Raw genomic sequence first — 21,722 nt, forward strand, 5'->3', positions numbered from 1 at the left:
ATATAATATCTTCCCGAATCTCACTGGCCTCCCCACAATAATCCTTGGCACAACTCGCTGCCACCAACCGATTTACGGTAACTATTAGCCGAACACACAGACGTGGGATTCGAGATCGAGATAACAGAACAGCTCAAGATTAATTATATAATTTAATCGCCTAAAGCACACTAGAAACTACAATATATACAATAGGGAATCTACAGTATATACATATGTCAGAGTACAGTTACAGATAAAGCATGGTTTACAAACAGATATGCAATTCAATCAGTTACCTTGTGTGTCTGGCCACAGGGGGGCGCTGTAGACCAGGTTTCTAGGATTCTTCCTCACAGGTCTTTCCCAACCAGGCCCCCGAGCAGAAGAACGCTGGAAAATGGCCGAAGTAGGGTTATCAACCTGGGCAGATCCAGGTCCCCTCCTACCTTAGTGACCTCACAGGGAAGCACTGCCACTCCCCCTGCATGGATCAGAATTATCCAGCAAAGGGGATTTTGGCTATAACTTTGCCTGGGAGCGTCGTAGGCAGACGCCAATGCTCTCATTGCGACAGTTATGAATTTAGCTACAGAACGAGGGGACTCATGACCTGTCTGCCAGTTCCCCATTGGCTGATATCACGCCTGGGGCATTTCCCAATGTCCTGTTCCCATAAAAAGGGGGTGCCGGCATCGTCCACATGCGGAGACACCATTTTTATGGTTGCCATATTTATCGGAAATATGGCTTGCGAGATATGAACCATTTTTTACTGGAGTCGTTCTGTCTGGCTATTTCCATAGCCTTGCTAACTAGCTAGCAGCTCCTACTACAGGGTGACGGCAGGGAGTCATCCTGTGTCCATTGTCCTAAAGCCACCTAATTTCCATATCACAGGACATGGCCATGGATTTGTTGCTAAACCAGTTGTGTGAAGGGAAGGGGGTAGTGACACCAGGAGAGGGCTTCCTGACATGACTTGAATGTCATGATTTATCGTCATATCTCCGGATTTACCTCACACCGCCCTTCGAGCCTCTGAAGGAAGTTTCCTTTTCTCGGCTGTCACAGAAAGTGGCGTTTCTTGTTGCGATCACATCGCTTCGGCGAGTGTCTGAGCTGGCAGCTCTGTCATCCAAGGCTCCCTTCCTGGTGTTCCACCAGGACAAGGTAGTGCTGCGCCCTATTCCGGAGTTTCTCCCTAAGGTCGTATCCTCTTTTCATCTTAATCAGGATATATCCTTGCCTTCTTTTTGTCCTCATCCGGTTCACCGGTATGAAAAGGACTTACGTTTGCTAGATCTGGTGAGAGCACTCAGAATCTACATTTCCCGCACGGCGCCCATGCGCCGTGCCGATGCACTTTTTGTCCTTGTCGCTGGTCCGCGCAAGGGGTTGCAGGCTTCTAAAGCCACCCTGGCTCGATGGATCAAAGAACCAATTCTTGAAGCCTACCGTTCTGCGGGGCTTCCGGTTCCTTCAGGGCTAAAAGCCCACTCAACCAGAGCCGTGGGTGCGTCCTGGGCATTACGTCACCAGGCTTCGGCTCAACAGGTGTGCCAGGCAGCTACCTGGTCCAGTCTGCACACTTTCACCAAGCATTATCAGGTGCATACCTATGCTTCGGCGGATGCCAGCTTAGGTAGAAGAGTCCTGCAGGCGGCAGTGACACCCCCGTAGGGGAGGGCTGTTTTGCAGCTCTAACATGAGGTATTTCTTTACCCACCCAGGGACAGCTTTTGGACGTCCCAATCGTCTGGGTCTCCCAATAGAGCGCTGAAGAAGAAGGGAATTTTGTTACTTACCGTAAATTCCTTTTCTTCTAGCTCTTATTGGGAGACCCAGCACCCGCCCTGTTGTCCTTCGGGATGTTTTTTTGTTGTTTGCGGGTACACATGTTGTTCATGTTGAACGGTTTTTCAGTTCTCCGATGTTATTCGGAGTTAATTTGTTTACACCAGTTATTGGCTTCCTCCTTCTTGCTTTGGCACTAAAACTGGAGAACCCGTGATACCACGGGGGGGGTATAGCCAGAGGGGGAGGGGCCTTGCACTTTTAATGTAGTGCTTTGTGTGGCCTCCAGAGGGCAGTAGCTATACCCCAATCGTCTGGGTCTCCCAATAAGAGCTAGAAGAAAAGGAATTTACGGTAAGTAACAAAATTCCCTTCATTGTGCACCTTAAACTGACGAGGAAGAAAATATCTAATAAAACACAATGAGATCGATGTAACCAACGCTCTGTGCTGGAAAAAGTCTGCATCCCTTAGAGATGTGGACTCCGCTCTACGTCTATTGGTCCAATAGTCTTTAGCCCGTAGCCAGCTCCTCACACTGACGATTGTCCCTTCCCCATGGGTACCTAAGGATAGTATTTGTATACAGTGGAACATTGGTTAACGAGAAAAATCCGCTCTGCGAGTGTGCTTGTTAACCAAGTTACTCGGTCAGCAAAGCATGATTTCCCATAGGAAATCATTGCAATGCAGACAATTCGTTCCACAACTTGTTAAATGTCCCATCCTGGTGCCCTATTGTGCCATTCCACACACGTACAAACACTCGCATATTATGCTCACCTTACCTTCCATTCCATCGCCAGTCTCCTGGGATTTGCTGTTCGCTGGTACGGGCTGTGTATCGGGTTACCATCACGACGAGGGAGGAACTTCCGCACCCAGAGCTCTGACGTCAAAGGCAGGAGCCGCTTGCCTCTGATTGATCAGCGCGCTGCCTTTGAGTAGCGGATGACAGGGAAAGTTCCTGCCTCGTTGCGATGCTTGCCGAATGCCGATACACATCCTATACCGGCAAACTACAGGACCCAGGAGGACGGTGATGGAACGGAAGGTACACATTATTCTCACCTTACCTTCCGTTCCATCACCGGCCTCATGGTTCTTGTAGTTCGCCGCGAGGATTCCTCCCTCGTTGCGATGTGCCGGCGAACTACAAGAACCATGAGGCCGGCGATGGAACGGAAGGTAAGGTGGGTATAACACTGTATTTGTGCGCGTGTGTGTTTTTGTATGCATTTGTGTGGACTGCGAGAGCGGGTCAGAGGGCGGTGAAAGTACGGAACCGGAAGTGTGTGCGTTGAGTATTTTGCTTGTACAGCAAGGCTTTCTCGTCAACAGAGTTACAAATTTACAGCAAGCTTTGCTCGTTAGGCAAAATACTTACTAACTGGGTTACTCGTTAAGCGAGGTACCACTGTATTTCTTTGTCGCTCCTAATTGGGAGACCCAGACAATTGGGTGTATAGCTACTGCCTCCGGAGGCCACACAAAGTACTACACTCAAAAGTGTAAGGCCCCTCCCCTTCTGGCTATACACCCCCCCCCGTGGGATCACGGGCTCCTCAGTTTTATGCTTTGTGCGAAGGAGGCCAGACATCCACGCATAGCTCCACTGTTTAGTCAGCAGCAGCTGCTGACTATGTCGGATGGAAGAAAAGAGGGCCCATATTAGGGCCCCCAGCATGCTCCCTTCTCACCCCACTTTCTGTCGGCGGTGTTTGTTAAGGTTGAGGTACCCATTGCGGGTACGGAGGCTGGAGCCCACATGCTGATTCCTTCCCCATCCCCATTAGGGCTCTGGGTGAAGTGGGACTTTACCGGTCTCCGGGCACTGAGGCCGTGCTCCATCCACAGCCCCTGGAGGATCTGCTGGATACGGAGCGGAGTTTTCTCAGGGACAGGACCCTGCTCCATCAAGGTACTCAGTGTCCCCGTGCTTATCGCACGCACACCGCAGCATTGCTGGGTGTGTTAGTGCGCCGGGGTAAACAGCGCTGCTGCGCTGGTGCCGTTACTCACTACAGCTCTGCTGAGTGAGGTGACTTGTACGATCGGCCGATCCGGCCGCTGGGGTCAGTGTTTACTGGTCGCGGCTGGGATTTGTGGTGCGCCGGGGACTTCCGCGCTGGCCGTGCATATATGACGGCCGCGCTAGATTACTACAGTCCCCGGCTTTTGCGGCCTACTCCGTATCGTTCCCGCCCCCCGGACCTGCCAGTCAGGAGGAGGGCGGGACGCTGTACAGTCCAGCAGCGTTAAGGGCTGGAGTCTGTTTTACATACTCCAGCCCTCACACTAGGCACAGGGGGACGCAGTTTCCCGCTCTTTGGTTTGGGACGCCCACGGTCCGCCCCTCTTCACAGGACGCCAGCAGCCATTACTGCCTGCACGCTGAGCTGCAGAGGGGAGGCTGGGAGACCCAGACAAGGGATTCTACGACCTCACACCCGCTTTTCAGCGGGCGGTAAGCAGCCCTCAAGGGCTTTCCCCCACTTGTGCCATAGTGTACTTTGTATTTGTGCTGGCAATACTTTGCACTGTACAGTCGCTGGTGGTTTTCTGCTATATACCCTCCTTAGATTTCTCAAGGAGATAACAGCATGTCGTCCGCAAAAAGCAAAAGTGCCAAGGCACGGACTTTATATGCTGCTTGTACTGCATGTGGGGCTCCTCTACCGGCAGGTTCCACTGACCCCCATTGTGTGCAGTGCTCGGCCCCCGTGGCAATTGCTCAGCCGGGGCCGCTGCTAGAGGTGACCCAGGGAGAACCACCTGTAAATGCTGTCCAGGTGACAGGGACGGAGTTTGCAGCTTTTGCTGACAGATTGTCTATGACTATGTCTAAAATTCTTGAAACATTGCAGTCTAGACCAGTAACTCAGACCATGGGCACTGTTGATCCATTGCCCCCTGGTCCCCCTCAGCTGGACCACTTCCTAGCTCCGGGGGTGTCACATGCACCCCAGGGTGACGGCTCTGACTCGGACGACAGTCCCAGACAACCTAAGCGGGCTCGCTATGAGCGACCCTCAACTTCATCACACTGGTCAGGGTCCCAGCGGGACGACTCTCTGTGTGATGAGGCGGATGTAACTGATCAGGAGTCTGATGCTGGGGCCGCTCTCAATCTAGATACCCCGGATGGTGACGCCATAGTGAATGATCTTATAGCGTCCATCAATAGGATGTTAGATATTTCTCCACCAGCTCCTCTTGCGGAGGAGGCAGCTTCACAGCAGGAGAAATTCCATTTCAGGTATCCCAAGCGTAAATTAAGCACTTTTCTGGACCACTCTGACTTTAGAGACGCAATCCAGAAACACCACGCTTATCCAGATAAGCGTTTTTCCAAACGGCTTAAAGATACACGCTATCCTTTTCCCCCTGACGTGGTCAAGGGCTGGACACAGTGTCCCATGGTGGACCCTCCAATCTCCAGGCTTGCAGCCAGATCTCTAGTTGCAGTGGAAGATGGGGCGGCACTTAAAGATGCCACTGACAGACAGATGGAGCTCTGGTTAAAATCCATCTATGAAGCTATTGGAGCGTCGTTGGCGCCAGCATTCGCAGCCGTATGGGCACTCCAAGCTATTTCAGCTGGGCTTACACAGGTCGACACGGTCACACGTACATCTGCTCCGCAGGTGGCACCCTTGACCTCTCAAATGTCTGCATTCGCGTCTTACGCGATTAATGCTGTCCTAGACTCTACGAGCCGTACGGCGGTGGCGTCAGCCAACTCTGTGGTTTTACGCAGAGCCCTGTGGTTGAGAGAATGGAAGGCAGATTCTTCTTCCAAGAAGTGCTTAACCAGTTTGCCTTTTTCTCGTGACCGATTGTTTGGTGAGCGTTTGGATGAAATCATTAAACACTCCAAGGGTAAGGATTCATCCTTACCTCAGCCCAGACAAAACAAACCCCAACAGAGGAGGGGACAGTCTGGTTTTCGGTCCTTTCGAGGCTCAGGCAGGTCCCAATTCTACTCGTCCAAAAGGACTCAAAAGGATCAGAGGGGCTCAGATTCTTGGCGGACTCAATCACGCCCAAAAAAGCCAGCCGGAAGAACCGTTACCAAGACGGCTTCCTCATGACTCTCAGCCTCCTCTCTCCGCATCCTCGGTCGGTGGCAGGCTCTCCCGCTTTGGCGACATTTGGTTGTCACAGGTCAAAGACCGTTGGGTGAGAGACATTCTGTCTCACGGGTACAGGATAGAGTTCTGCTCTCGTCCTCCAACTCGCTTCTTCAGAACTTCCCCACCGACCGAGCCGATGCTCTGCTGCAAGCGGTGTCCGCTCTAAAGGCGGAAGGAGTGGTGACTTCTGTTCCTCTTCAGGAACAAGGTCACGGTTTTTACTCCAATTTGTTTGTGGTGCCAAAGAAAGACGGGTCGTTCCGTCCCGTCCTGGATCTAAAGCTGCTCAACAAACACGTAAAAACCAGGAGGTTCCGGATGGAATCTCTCCGCTCCGTTATCGCCTCAATGTTTCAAGGAGATTTCCTAGCATCAATAGACATCAAGGATGCTTATCTCCACGTGCCAATTGCGCCAGAGCATCAGCGTTTTCTACGCTTCGTTATAGGAAGCGAACACCTGCAGTTCGTAGCTCTACCTTTCGGGCTGGCGACAGCCCCTCGGGTCTTCACCAAGGTCATGGCAGCAGTAGTAGCAGTCCTGCACTCGCAAGGTCACTCCGTGATCCCGTATTTGGACGATCTACTTATCAAGGCACCCTCTCAAGAGGCATGCCAACACAGCCTGAACGTGGCACTGAAGACTCTCCAGAGTTTCGGGTGGATTATCAACTTTTCAAAGTCAAATCTAACCCCGACCCAATCACTAACATATCTTGGCATGGAGTTTCATACTCTCTCAGCGATAGTGAAACTTCCACTGGACAAACAGTGCTCGCTACAGATAGGGGTGCAATCTCTCCTTCAGGGCCAGTCGCACCCCTTGAGGCGCCTCATGCACTTCCTAGGGAAGATGGTAGCAGCAATGGAAGCAGTTCCTTTTGCGCAGTTTCATCTGCGTCCACTACAATGGGACATTCTCCGCCAATGGGACGGGAAGTCGACGTCCCTCGACAGGGAGGTCTCCCTCTCTCAGGCAGCCAAGGAATCTCTCCGGTGGTGGCTTCTTCCCACCTCATTGTCAAAAGGAAGGTCGTTCCTACCCCCATCTTGGGCGGTGGTCACGACAGATGCGAGTCTATCAGGGTGGGGAGCAGTGTTTCTTCACCACATGGCTCAGGGTACGTGGACTCGGAAAGAGTCCACCCTTCAGATCAATGTTCTGGAGATCAGAGCAGTCTACCTTGCACTTCAAGCCTTCCAACAGTGGCTGGAAGGCAAGCAGATCCGAATTCAGTCGGACAACTCCACAGCGGTGGCATATATCAACCACCAAGGGGGAACACGCAGTCGGCAAGCCTTCCAGGAAGTCCGGCGGATTCTGACGTGGGTGGAAGACACGGCATCCACCATATCCGCCGTTCACATCCCAGGCGTAGAAAACTGGGAAGCAGACTTTCTCAGTCGCCAGGGCATGGACGCAGGGGAATGGTCCCTTCACCCGGACGTGTTTCAGGAGATCTGTCGCCGCTGGGGGATGCCGGACGTCGACCTGATGGCGTCACGGCACAACAACAAGGTCCCGGTTTTCATGGCACGGTCTCACGATCACAGAGCTCTGGCGGCAGACGCCTTAGTTCAAGATTGGTCGCATTTCCGGCTACCGTATGTGTTCCCACCTCTGGCATTGTTGCCCAGAGTGCTCCGAAAAATCAGGTCCGACTGCCGCCGCGCCATTCTCGTCGCTCCAGACTGGCCAAGGAGGTCGTGGTACCCGGATCTGTGGCACCTCACGGTAGGCCATCCGTGGGCACTACCAGACCGTCCAGACTTGCTGTCTCAAGGGCCGTTTTTCCATCTGAATTCTGCGGCCCTGAACCTGACTGTGTGGCCATTGAGTCCTGGATCCTAGCGGCCTCAGGTTTATCTCATGAAGTGGTTGCCACCATGAGACAGGCTAGGAAACCATCCTCCGCCAAGATCTCCCACAGGACGTGGAGGATATTCCTATCTTGGTGCTCTGCTCAGGGAGTTTCTCCCTGGCCTTTTGCATTGCCTACTTTTCTTTCCTTCCTGCAGTCTGGGTTGGAAAAAGGTTTGTCGCTTGGCTCCCTCAAGGGTCAAGTCTCCGCGCTATCCGTATTTTTTCAGAAACGCCTGGCGCGACTTCCTCAGGTACGCACGTTCCTGCAAGGGGTTTGTCATATCGTCCCCCCTTACAAGCGGCCATTGGAGCCCTGGGACCTGAACAAGGTTCTAATTGCTCTCCAAAAGCCGCCTTTCGAGCCTATGAAGGAGGTTTCCCTTTCTCGTCTTTCACAGAAAGTGGCCTTTCTAGTGGCGGTCACGTCTCTTCGGAGAGTGTCCGAGCTGGCGGCGCTATCATGCAGATCTCCATTCCTGGTGTTTCACCAGGACAAGGTAGTTCTGCGTCCAATTCCAGAATTTCTTCCCAAGGTGGTATCTTCCTTTCATCTCAATCAAGATATCACTTTACCGTCCTTGTGTCCGCATCCAGTTCACCAATTTGAAAAAGGTTTGCATTTATTGGATCTGGTGAGAGCACTCAGGATCTACATTTCCCGCACGGCGCCTCTGCGCTGCTCGGATGCACGCTTTATCCTTGTCGCTGGTCAGCGTAAAGGGTCGCAAGCTTCCAAATCCACCCTTGCGCGTTGGATCAAGGAACCAATTCTTCACACCTACCGTTCTGCTGGGCTTCCGATTCCATCAGGACTGAAAGCCCATTCTACCAGAGCCGTGGGTGCGTCCTGGGCACTACGGCACCAGGCTACGGCTCAGCAGGTGTGCCAGGCGGCTACCTGGTCGAGTCTGCACACTTTTACCAAGCATTATCAGGTGCATACCTACGCTTCGGCGGATGCCGGCCTAGGTAGACAAGTCCTTCAGGCGGCGGTGGCTCACCTGTAGGAAAGGGCTGTTTGACGGCCCTATCACGAGGTATTCTTTTACCCACCCAGGGACTGCTTTTGGACGTCCCAATTGTCTGGGTCTCCCAATTAGGAGCGACAAAGAAGGGAATTTTGTTTACCGTAAATTCCTTTTCTTCTAGCTCCAATTGGGAGACCCAACACCCGCCCTGTTTTCTTAGGAAGTTTGTTTTTTTCGGGTGGACATGTTGTTCATGTTGAACAGTTCAGTTCTCCGAGGTTGTTTCTCGGGTTGAATTTGTATTTAAAACAGTTATTGGCTTTCCTCCTTCTTGCTTTTGCACTAAAACTGAGGAGCCCGTGATCCCACGGGGGGGTGTATAGCCAGAAGGGGAGGGGCCTTACACTTTTGAGTGTAGTACTTTGTGTGGCCTCCGGAGGCAGTAGCTATACACCCAATTGTCTGGGTCTCCCAATTGGAGCTAGAAGAAAAGGAATTTACGGTAAGTAAACAAAATTCCCTTCTTTGTAATGTGAAACCATCTCTTCTTGAGGTTGTTACTGCATGTGAGAAAATACCAATTGTAGGTAAATTGTCACTTCTAAAAAAAAAAAAAGCATATTGTTATGTTTGGTTTTTTTTTTTTCTTCTCTATAGACCAGAAGGTAAAGACTATGCCTTGCATTGGTTGGTGCTTGGGACCCACACCTCAGATGAGCAGAATCACCTAGTCGTGGCTCGAGTACAGATTCCAAATGACGATGCCCAGTTTGATGCTTCCCATTATGACAGTGAGAAAGGTGGGAAGAGTTTATTTTTATTCGGGACATGCATTGGAAAAGCATTAACCCCTTCCTGTTTTTGGCTAATTTTATTTTTTTGCACATTTGTTCCACCCCCCTACTTCAAATTCATAACTTTGCTTTTCCATTGAAGGCATGGTTCTTGTTTGGGGGTTTTCTTTTTCCCAAACAAAACACACAGTATTAATGTACATGCTATGTGTTGTGTGTATCTTAGTATAGTGGTTGTAATGTATACAATACACAATTTTATATATTCGGCAACCCAAATTTTTTTATTTTTATTTTTTTTTTTATTTTTTTTTTGTCCCTCCTCCATCGCAGCCCTCAAAATATAATTTTGATCACACTTTTTTTTTGCACCAAATTCCCTTGTTTTTAATTTTATATTTTTAAATTAAGGGAGGGTTTTTTGCTTTTTTGTTCCCTTAAGTTTTTATGGGGCTTAAGCCTGCTTTTGATTGCTGCTTTCTAAGTACTGCATTCTGCAGTACATGGATAAAACAATCTTGTTTTGAAGCCACAGGGTCTGCTTCATAAATGGAAAGTGTTGGCAGCAGCAGGGGCCTTTTTGTATGTCCTAGCAATTGATCAACACACCACAATTGCAGTGTTGGGTTGACAACGGGCCCCTTAAATGCCATTATCTGTGATTGACCATGCCAATTAAGGGTTGTTTTTTGTTTCTTTTTTTTTTTAACCATATCAGCACCCCCATGTGTTGAGTGGTCTCTGCTCCTGAACCCAAACTTAAAATTTATGGCGGATGTCGGAAGGGGTTAATGAGGCTGAATTCCTGAAGTCTGTCAGTACAAAACCATGGTTGAAACAAAGCTCAGCACCTCGTAAGGGACATGACCCATAAATGTGTATAATAAGCAGGTGCTTGGTGCACTCCTGGCATGACAAAGTAGTTCGGTGCACCTTCCCACCTACTTGTGTTGCTTTTATCTTCACCCTTCTTTGACTCTTGAAAAGGTAGAGCTGTACATTTAAGGCAGAGGGGGCAGAGATTAAAAAAAATTAAGTGGGAAGATGCACTGAATAGATTAAAGGGAACCTGTCATCAGAAATTTTGCTTTAAACCTAAATGTTTCCCCCTCTGCAGCTCCTGGGCTGCATTTTAGCAAGGTTCCTGTTGGTTTTTTGCTCCCTTTTAGACCAAATATAATAGTTTATAAGGGTGTACCTTTTGGGATGCAAATTTTCTAAATCGTCCATGGGGGCGGGCTCTCTGGTGTCCCTTATGTCCATCCTGCCGATTTACGACGACCCCCAACGAGATTATGGGCGGCGCTGTGATTATCACTGCAGGTGCCCACCCATAATCTAGTGCACGCGCTTTCCTCTCTGCCTCCAGCGTTCTGCGCAAGCGCTGGCCGTAGCCGGTGGTGTCCTGCTTCGATCCTCCCATCTATTTCCTGCTACAGGGAAAGAGGGGACGTGCGGTCATCTGGCCAGCGCTTGCGCAGAACACTGGAGACAGAAAGGAAAGCGCGGGCACTTGCGACGACAACACAGCGCCGCCCATTCTCGTGCCTGCGCAAACGTCACCAGCGGTCACACTGTGCACTCAGTGCACAGTCCCGCTACAGTGGCACTGCGCATGCGCCGGACCACGGGCTCACTGGGCGGCATCCTGGAAGTATGAAATGCTGCGTTGGGGGACGGCGTAAATCGGCAGGATGGACATAACGGACACCAGAGAGCCCGCCCCCATGGACAATTTAGAAAATTAGCATCCCAAAAGGTACACCTTTATAAAGTATTATATTTGGTCTAAAAGGGAGCAAAAAACCAACAGGAACCTTGCTAGAATGCAGCCCAGGAGCTGCAGAGGGGGAAACATTTGGTTTTAAAGCAAAATTTCTGATGACAGGTTCCCTTTAACTAAGCCAAGTGTGTACGAGGACCTTATCAACATTTTTGAATGAGGAAGGATTTCTGACAAATTTAGCAACTAAGTTGAACTCTAAAGGTTTGAAAGGACTACACAGTGCTGCGCTTAGTTTGAAGTCATTTTGTGCTGACGGTCCCTTTTTAAAAAGGTTGTGCCACAACAGAACATGTAATTAATGCAGTATTCATCATGTAAAGAAATACTTCAGCAATGTACATCTATTAAAATGTATTTTCTGTTTAGTCTGGTGCACCGTAGTGTTACTTTAGCTGCTGTCTGTCCATTTAACCTTCTCGTCTAGTGGCAAATGGAGCTGCCTCAGCCACACGAGGATCCCGCTGCCTCAACCTCCCAGCTCTCATTCAGCCGACTGAAAGCAGTTAGGCGTGGAAAGCGTCTGAAGTCAGTCTCCTAATCTTTTCTTCTTGATAAAGGGTGCTAAATCTGTAAAGCAGTGCTTTTACTCTTAAGGTACCGTCACACTAAGCAACTTACCAGCGATCCCAACAACGATAGGGATCGCTGGTAAGTTGCTAGGAGGTTGCTGGTGAGATGTCACACTGCGACGCTCCAGCGATCCCACCAGCAACCTGACCTGGCAGGGATCGCTGGAGCGTGGCTACACGAGTTGCTGGTGAGCTCACCAGCAACCAGTGACAAGCCCCCAGCGCCGCGTGGAAGATGCTGCGCTTCGTAACTAAGGTAAATATCGGGTAACCAACCCGATATTTACCTTGGTTACCACCGCACGGAGCTACACGTGCAGAGAGCAGGGAGCAGCGCACACTGAGCGCTGGCTCCCTGCTCTCCTAGTTACAGCACACATGGGGTTAATTTCCCGATGTGTGCTGCAGCTACATGTGCACAGAGCAGGGAGCAGCGCACAATGCTTAGCGCTGGCTCCTTGCTCTCCTAGTTACAGCACACATGGGGTTAATTAACCCGATGTGTGCTGCAGCTAAATGTGCACACAGCAGGAGCCGGCACTGACAGTGAGAGCGGCGGAGGCTGGTATCAAAGGTAAATATCGGGTAACCAAGGACAGGGCTTCTTGGTTACCCGATGTTTACATTGGTTACCAGCCTCCGCAGAAGCCGGCTCCTGCTGCCTGCACATTTAGTTGTTGCTGTCTCGCTGTCACACACAGCGATCTGTGCTTCACAGCGGGACAGCAACAACTAAAAAATGGCCCAGGACATTCAGCAACAACCAACGACCTCACAGCAGGGGCCAGGTTGTTGCTGTATGTCACACACAGCAACATCGCTAGCAACGTCACAAAAGTTGTTCGTTAGCAGCGATGTTGCTAGCGATGTTGCTTAGTGTGACGGGGCCTTTAGGCTAGTTTCACACTGGCGTTGTTTTTCCTTCAGTTGCAATCCGCCGTCTCCTCCCCCCGGCTGCTGTAAAAGCGATCAGCTGATTTTCCCCCCCCCCCCAATAGTCTGCCGCTGGTAAAACTGTAAAGACAAAAAAAAGCAGATTACGTTGTTTTGTACAATCCGTTGTGCCACTATATGCAACACATCCGTTGCATCCGTCACACAACGCAATGGATGCCGTTCAACGCGAGTGTGAAACTAGCCTTAAATGCTGCTGCCAATGCAGAGCACAGCAGTTGTCATGAGCTTGACACCTTGTTTCTGTACCTCCGCTCTTGATTGCTTGTCCAGCTCCCTGCTGCTGCTTCTCACAATTGAGGCAAGTCAGAGACCTGTTGAGGTCTCTCCCAAGTTTCTTGTTTAACTGCACCTTTTTATAAGATTTGTAAAGAAAAAAAAATGTAGTCTTAATTATAATTTCTTCGGCGCTCTATTGGGAGACCCAGACGATTGACGATTGGGTGTATAGCACTGCCTCCGGATGCCACACAAAGCAATTACACTAAAAAGTGTAAGGCCCCTCCCCTTCTGGCTATACACCCCCAGTGGGATCACTGGCTCACCAGTTTTCTGCTTTGTGCGAAGGAGGTCAGACATCCACGCATAGCTCCACTGTTTGTAGTCAGCAGTAGCTGCTGGCTATATCGGATGGAAGAAAAGAGGGCCCATATGGGGCCCCCAGCATGCTCCCTTCTCACCCGCGGTGGTGCTTGTAAGGTTGAGGTACCTATTGCTGGTACAGCGGCTGGAGCCCACATGCTGTTTTCCTTCCACATCCCCTGGAGGGCTCTGTGGAAGTGGGATCCTGCCGGCCCCCAAGCCCTGGGGCCGGGCTCCATCCACAGACCCAGAGAACCTGCTGGATTTGGAGCGGGAGTGCCGTTCAGGGACAAGGCCCTGCAACTTTCAGGTACTCTGTGTCCCCGGCAGGCACGGACACTCTCAAGGCTTGCTGAGCGTTATAGTGCGCCGGGGACAGTAGCGCTGTGCGCTGGGGTTAGGTCACTGCAGCTTTGCTGAGTGACGTTACATGTTGGGAACTACTGCGCCGACCGCTACTGGAGCGGCGGCGCAGCTGCGACTTGTGGTGCGCCGGGGACTTTGCGCCGACCGCGCTTTTACGGCGGCGGCGCTTCTAACTTTAGCCCCCGGCTTCTGCGGCCTAGCGCCGCTTCGTTCCCGCCCCCACCCTGTCAATCAGGGTAGGGGAGAGACGCTGCTCAATTGGCAGCGCCGAGGGCTGGAGCTTTATTTACATGCTCCAGCCCTCTCACTAGGCACAGTGGGAAGCAGGCTTCCCGCTCTTCGTCTGTATACGCCCAGGGCCCGCCCCCCCCTCTCCACAAGGACGCCGGCAGCCATTACACATGCGGTCTGGCTGGGGAAAGGCAGCAGGCTCTGGGAGACCCAGACTAAAGGGATTTCGGCGACCACACACCCGCTCCTAAGCGGGCGGTAAGCTGCACTTTAGTGCTGGCCCCACTAGTGCCTCAGTGTTATATTAGTGTACTTTTTTCTTGGTACCATATATATATATATATTTGCACTGTAAGGTCGCTTCTTGGCTGGACACCCTGTACTGCTCTGAGGAGGCAGCAACATGTCATCCGCAAAACGCAAGGGTGCCAAGGCACAGGCTGTGTACACTGTTTGTACTGCATGTGGGGCTAATCTACCAGCAGGCTCCAACGACTCTCATTGTGTGCAATGTTCAGTCCCAGTGGCACTTCGTCAGCCAGAGCCTATGGTGGTAGTGGCCCAGGCAGAGACGCCTGTGAACCCTGCCCCGGTGACGGGAACAGACTTTGCAGTTTTTGCTGATAAAATGTCTGTGACTATGACAAAAATCCTGGAGACCTTGCAGTCCAGGCCAGTTGCTCAGACCATGGACACTGCTGTGTCTATGCTCTCCGGTCCCCCTCAGTTGGAACTAATCCGTACTTCAGGGGGGTCTCAAGCATCACAGGCTGAAGTCTCTGACTCAGATGACAGTCCCAGGCAGCCTAAGCGAGCTCGCTGGGAAAGACCCTCCACGTCATCACACTGCTCAGGGTCTCAGCGACAAGAGTCTCTCTGTGATGAGACTGAGGACGGTGATCAGGATTCTAATCCTGAGGCCCCTCTCAATCTGGATGCTCCTGATGGTGACGCCATGGTTAATGACCTTATATCGGCAATTAATAGACTGTTGGATATTTCTCCCCCAGCCCCTTCTGCAGAGGAGGCAGCTGCACAGCAGGAGAAGTTCCATTTCCTATATCCCAAGCGTAAATTAAGTGCTTTTTTGGACCACTCTGACTTCAGAGAATCGATCCAGAAACACGACGCTCATCCAGACAAGCGTTTCTCTAAACGTTCTAAGGATACCCGTTATCCTTTTCCCTCTGAGGTGGCCAAACGCTGGACCCAGTGTCCAAAGGTGGATCCCCCAATTTCCAAGCTTGCGGCTAGGTCCATAGTCGCAGTAGAGGATGGCGCTTCACTTAAAGATGCCAACGACAGACAGATGGACCTTTGGTTGAAATCTGTCTATGAAGCTATCGGCGCGTCGTTTGCTCCAGCATTCGCGGCCGTGTGGGCACTCCAAGCTATTTCAGCTGGTTTAGCACAGGTGGATGCTTTCATACATCCAGCAGTGCCGCAAGTGGCGTCCCTAACTTCGCAAATGTCTGCGTTTGCGACCTATGCTATCAATGCTGTCCTAGAATCTACAAGCCGTACCGCTATGGCGTCCGCCAATTCTGTGGTTTTGCGCAGAGCCTTGCGGTTAAAGGACTGGAAAGCAGATGCTGGTTCCAAAAAATGCTTAACCAGCTTGCCATTATCTAGAGACAGACTGTTTGGTGAGCCATTGGCTGAAATCATAAAACAGTCCAAGGGTAAGGACTCTTCCTTACCACAGCCCAGAGCAAGTAAACCTCAACAGAAAAAGTGGCAGTCGAGGTTTCGGTCCTTTCGAGGCTCGGGCAAGGCCCAATTCTCCTCGTCCAAAAGGACTCAGAAAGAACAAGGGAGCTCAGATTCCTGGCGGGCTCACTCACGCCCCAGGAAAGCAAATGGAGGAACCGCTTCCAAAGCGGCTACCTCATGACTTTCGGCCTCCTCCCTCCGCATCCTCGGTCGGTGGCAGGCTCTCCCGCTTTTGCGACATTTGGCTGGCACAGGTCAAAGACCGGTGGGTAACAGACATTCTGTCTCGCGGGTACAGAATCGAGTTCAGTTCTCGGCCTCCACTTCGGTTCTTCAGAACCTCCCCACACCCCAACCGAGCAGATGCCCTGCTGCAGGCGGTGGACTCTCTAAGAGCAGAAGGAGTCGTGATCCCTGTCCCCCCTCAGGAACGGGGGCGAGGATTTTACTCCAATCTCTTTGTGGTTCCAAAAAAGGACGGCTCCTTCCGTCCTGTTCTGGACCTAAAACTGCTCAACAAGCATGTGAACGCCAGGCGGTTCCGGATGGAATCCCTCCGCTCAGTCATTGCCTCAATGTCTCAAGGAGATTTCCTAGCATCAATAGACATCAAAGATGCTTATCTCCACGTGCCGATTGCTACAGAGCACCAATGCTTTCTACGCTTTGTGATAGGAGACGACCATCTTCAGTTCGTAGCTCTGCCATTTGGTCTGGCGACAGCCCCTCGGGTGTTCACCAAGATCATGGCGGCAGTGGTAGCAGTCTTGCACTCTCACGGACACTCTGTGATCCCTTACTTGGACGATCTACTGGTCAAGGCACCCTCTCAAGAGGCATGCCAACTCAGCCTGAATGTTGCACTGGAGACTCTCCAGGCGTTCGGGTGGATCATCAACTTCCCAAAGTCAAATCTGTCACTGACCCAATCACTAACGTATCTTGGCATGGAGTTTCATACTCTCTCAGCGATAGTGAAGCTTCCGCTGGACAAGCAGCGGTCTCTACAGACTGGGGTGCAGGCTCTCCTTCAAAGTCAGTCGCACTCCTTAAGACGCCTCATGCACTTCCTCGGGAAGATGGTGGCGGCAATAGAGGCGGTTCCGTTTGCGCAGTTTCATCTGCGTCCACTTCAATGGGACATTCTCCGCCAATGGGACGGGAAGTCAACTTCCCTGGACAGGAAAGTCTCCCTTTCCCAGACGGCCAAAGACTCTCTGCAGTGGTGGCTTCTTCCCACCTCATTATCACAGGGAAGATCCTTCCTACCACCGTCTTGGGCGGTGGTCACGACAGACGCGAGTCTGTCAGGGTGGGGAGCAGTCTTTCTCCACCACAGGGCTCAGGGTACGTGGTCTCAGCAGGAGTCCACCCTTCAGATCAATGTTCTGGAAATCAGAGCAGTGTATCTTGCCCTACTAGCCTTCCAGCAGTGGCTGGAAGGAAGGCAGATCCGAATTCAGTCGGACAACTCCACAGCGGTGGCATACATCAACCACCAAGGGGGGACACGCAGTCGGCAAGCCTTCCAGGAAGTCCGGCGGATTCTGATGTGGGTGGAAGCCACAGCCTCCACCATATCCGCAGTTCACATCCCCGGCGTAGAAAACTGGGAAGCAGACTTCCTCAGTCGCCAGGGCATGGACGCAGGGGAATGGTCTCTTCACCCAGACGTGTTTCAGGAAATCTGTCGCCGCTGGGGGGTGCCGGACGTCGACCTAATGGCGTCACGGCACAACAACAAGGTCCCAACCTTCATGGCACGGTCTCGCGATCAAAGAGCGCTGGCGGCAGACGCTCTAGTGCAAGATTGGTCGCGGTTCCGGCTCCCTTATGTGTTTCCACCTCTGGCACTCTTGCCCAGAGTGCTACGCAAGATCAGATCCGATTGCAGCCGCGTCATACTTGTCGCCCCAGACTGGCCGAGGAGGGCGTGGTATCCGGATCTGTGGCAGCTCACGGTCGGCCAACCGTGGGCACTCCCAGACCGACCAGACTTACTGTCCCAAGGGCCGTTTTTCCATCGGAATTCTGCGGCCCTGAACCTGACTGTGTGGCCATTGAGTCCTGGATCCTAACGTCTTCAGGATTGTCCCAAGGGGTCGTTGCCACCATGAGACAGGCTAGGAAGCCCACGTCCGCTAAGATCTACCACAGAACGTGGAGGATATTTTTATCCTGGTGCTCTGCTCAGGGAGTGTCTCCCTGGCCATTTGCATTGCCTACCTTTCTTTCTTTCCTGCAATCTGGGTTAGAAAAAGGTTTGTCGCTCGGCTCCCTTAAAGGTCAGGTCTCGGCGCTATCCGTCTTTTTTCAGAGGCGTTTGGCACGCCTTCCTAAGGTGCGCACGTTCCTACAGGGGGTTTGCCATATCGTACCCCCGTACAAGCGGCCGTTAGATCCATGGGATCTGAACAGGGTACTAGTTGCCCTCCAGAAGCCGCCCTTCGAGCCTCTGAAGGAGGTTTCACTTTCTAGACACAGAAAGTGGCTTTTCTGGTAGCGATCACATCTCTTCGGAGAGTGTCTGAGCTGGCAGCACTATCATCCAAGGCTCCCTTCCTGGTCTTCCACCAGGACAAGGTTGTGCTGCGCCCTATTCAGGAGTTTCTCCCGAAGGTGGTAGCCTCTTTTCATCTTAATCAGGATATCTCTTTGCCTTCGTTTTGTCCTCATGCAGTTCATCGGTATGAGAAGGATTTACATTTGTTAGATCTGGTGAGAGCACTCAGAATCTACATTTCCCGCACGGCGCCCTTGCGCCGTTCGGATGCACTCTTTGTCCTTGTCGCTGGTAAGCGCAAAGGGTCGCAGGCTTCTAAGGCCACCCTGGCTCGATGGATCAAAGAACCAATTCTTGAAGCCTACCGTTCTGCTGGGCTTCCGGTTCCATCAGGGCTGAAGGCCCATTCTACCAGAGCCGTGGGTGCATCCTGGGCATTACGACACCAGGCTACGGCTCAACAGGTGTGCCAGGCAGCTACCTGGTCGAGTCTGCACACTTTCACCAAACATTATCAGGTGCATACCTATGCTTCGGCGGACGCCAGCCTAGGTAGAAGAGTCCTGCAGGCGGCAGTTGCCTCCCCGTAGGGGAGGGCTGTCTTCGCAGCTCTAACATGAGGTATTTCTTTACCCACCCAGGGACAGCTTTTGGACGTCCCAATCGTCTGGGTCTCCCAATAGAGCGCCGAAGAAGGGAATTTTGTTACTTACCGTAAATTCCTTTTCTTCTAGCTCTTATTGGGAGACCCAGCACCCGCCCTGTTGTCCTTCGGGATTTTTGGTTTGTTTGCGGGTACACATGTTGTTCATGTTGAACGGTTTTCAGTTCTCCGATGTTACTCGGAGAGAATTTGTTTAAACCAGTTATTGGCTTTCCTCCTTCTTGCTTTTGCACTAAAACTGGTGAGCCAGTGATCCCACTGGGGGTGTATAGCCAGAAGGGGAGGGGCCTTACACTTTTTAGTGTAATTGCTTTGTGTGGCCTCCGGAGGCAGTGCTATACACCCAATCGTCAATCGTCTGGGTCTCCCAATAAGAGCTAGAAGAAAAGGAATTTACGGTAAGTAACAAAATTCCCTTCTTTTTGTTTTTTGCTTGTTCGGGTGCTTGCCACCCTGTTTATAAAAGTTATGTGGGAAACGAGCATTAAATGGCCTTAGTCAAAGAAAATGACTCTACTCCAGTATTCTGCAGGAAATGTAGGGATTGGACTGCAAAGTTCTTTTCTTCGGCGCTCCATTGGGAGACCCAGACGATTGGGTGTATAGCTACTGCCTCCGGAGGCCACACAAAGCATTACACTAAAAAGTGTAAGGCCCCTCCCCTTCTGGCTATACACCCCCAGTGGGATCACTGGCTCACCAGTTTTCGGCTTTGTGCGAAGGAGGTCAGACATCCACGCATAGCTCCACTGTTTAGTCAGCAGTAGCTGCTGACTATATCGGATGGAAGAAAAGAGGGCCCATATAGGGCCCCCAGCATGCTCCCTTCTCACCCGCGGTGGTGCTTGTAAGGTTGAGGTACCTATTGCTGGTACAGAGGCTGGAGCCCACATGCTGTTTTCCTTCCACATCCCCTGGAGGGCTCTGTGGAAGTGGGATCTTGCCGGCCCCCAAGCCCTGAGGCCTGGCTCCATCCACAGACCCAGAGAACCTGCTGGATTCGGAGCATGAGTACAGTCAGGGACAAGGCCCTGCATCATTCAGGTACTCGGTGTCCCCGGCAGGCACGGACGCTCTCAAGGCTTGCTGAGCGTTATAGTGCGCCGGGGACAGTAGCGCTGGGGTTAGGTCACTGCAGCTTTGCTGAGTGACGTTACATGTTGGGAACTATTGCGCCGACCGCTCCTGGAGCGGCGGCGCAGCTGCGACTTGTGGTGCGCCGGGGACTTTGCGCCGACCGCGCTTTTACGGCGGCGGCGCTTCTAACTTTACTCCCCGGCTTCTGCGGCCTAGCGCCGCTTCGTTCCCGCCCCCACCCTGTCAATCAGGGTAGGGGAGAGACGCTGTACAATCAGCAGCGCCGAGGGCTGGAGCCTTATTTACATGCTCCAGCCCTCTCACTGGACACTGTGGGACGCCGGTTTCCCGCTCTGACTTGGGGCACGCCCACGGCCCGCCCCTACTCATACGAGGTGGAGAAGGACACCGGCAGCCATTACTGCAGTCCGAGCTGAGAGAACGGACTCTGGGCAACCAGGCACAGGACTAGGGCGACCACACACCCGCTTATAGGCGGGCGGTAAGCGGCACCTGGAGTGCTGACCCCACTAAATACCGCAGTTGTCCATTTGTATTTTATGCTTACACTGCATAGGTCGCTATTTTTGGCTATATGCCCTCTTAGATGGCGACACATCAGCAGCAGGAAAGCAGGGGTGCTAAAGCACAGGCTTTCTATGCTGCTTGTATTGCATGTACTGAGGTGTTCATGTGTATTTATGCTTGTATGCTATACACTGCACTGTACGGTCGCTAGTCTTGGCTATATTCGCCTAGAATGGCTAGACTACAGCAGCAGAAAAGCAAGGGTGCTGAGGCACAGGTTTTTTCTATGCTGCTTGTATTGCAGGTGTTGCAGTGTTCATTTGTACTTATGCTTGTATGCTATACATGGCACTGTATGGTCGCTATTCTGGGCTATATTCCCCTAGATGGCTAGTCTACAGCAGCAGAAAAGCAGGGGTGCCAAGGCACAGGCTTTCTATGCTGCTTGTACTGCATGTGCTGCAGTGTTCATTTGTACTTTATGCTTGTATGCTATACATTGCACTGTACGGTCGCCATTCTTGGCTCTATACTCCTAGATGGCTAGTCGGCAGCAGCATATAAGCAACACAGGCTTTCGATGCTGTTTTTACTGCATGTGATACTGTTCCATGGCACTGAACCCCATTGTGTGCAATGCTCCCCTGTAGCACTTGGTCAGCCGGGGTCTCTACTAGACGTGGCCAAAGGAACCACCTGTCAACCCTGTCAAAGGACAGGGACGGAGTTGCAATGGGATAGAGACTTGCAGTCCGGACAGGCCATGGGCAATCTGGATCATTGCTCCCTGGCCACCCTCATCTGGAATAAAATCGGCGCTCCGGGGGGGTCCCAGGAAGACTCTCTGTATGATGAGGCAGACGTAGCTCATCAGGACTTTGATCCTGACACCGCTCTCAATCCGGATACACCGGATGGTGACGCCATAAGGAATGATCCTATAGCGTCCATCAATGGAATGTTGGATCTTTCTCCCTCAGCTCCCCCAGCGGAGGAGGCAGCTTCACAGCAGGAGAAGTCCCATTTCAGTAGCTCAAACGTATATTGAGTATTTTTCTGGCCACGCTGACTTCACAGAAGCAGTCCAGGAACACCATGCTTACCAGATAAGCGTTTTCTCCAAACGTATTAAGGATACACGTTATCCCTTTCCCTCTGACGTGGTCAAGCGCTGGACCCAGGGTCCAAAGGTGGATTCTCCAATCTCCAGGC

General features: G+C 51.8%; 1 protein-coding gene across 1 annotated transcript in view; it reads left to right on the plus strand.

The window, feature by feature from the left end:
- Positions 1-21,722, plus strand: part of RBBP7 (RB binding protein 7, chromatin remodeling factor) — a 94,302-nt gene that overhangs the window by 24,753 nt on the left and 47,827 nt on the right. The window contains exon 3 of the mRNA XM_075334190.1: positions 9,401-9,543. Within this exon, the coding sequence (XP_075190305.1) occupies positions 9,401-9,543 (143 nt within the window). The remainder of the gene's footprint in view (positions 1-9,400; positions 9,544-21,722) is intronic.

This window comes from Anomaloglossus baeobatrachus, chromosome 2, assembly GCF_048569485.1.
Source record: "Anomaloglossus baeobatrachus isolate aAnoBae1 chromosome 2, aAnoBae1.hap1, whole genome shotgun sequence".
NCBI lineage: Eukaryota > Metazoa > Chordata > Amphibia > Anura > Aromobatidae > Anomaloglossus > Anomaloglossus baeobatrachus.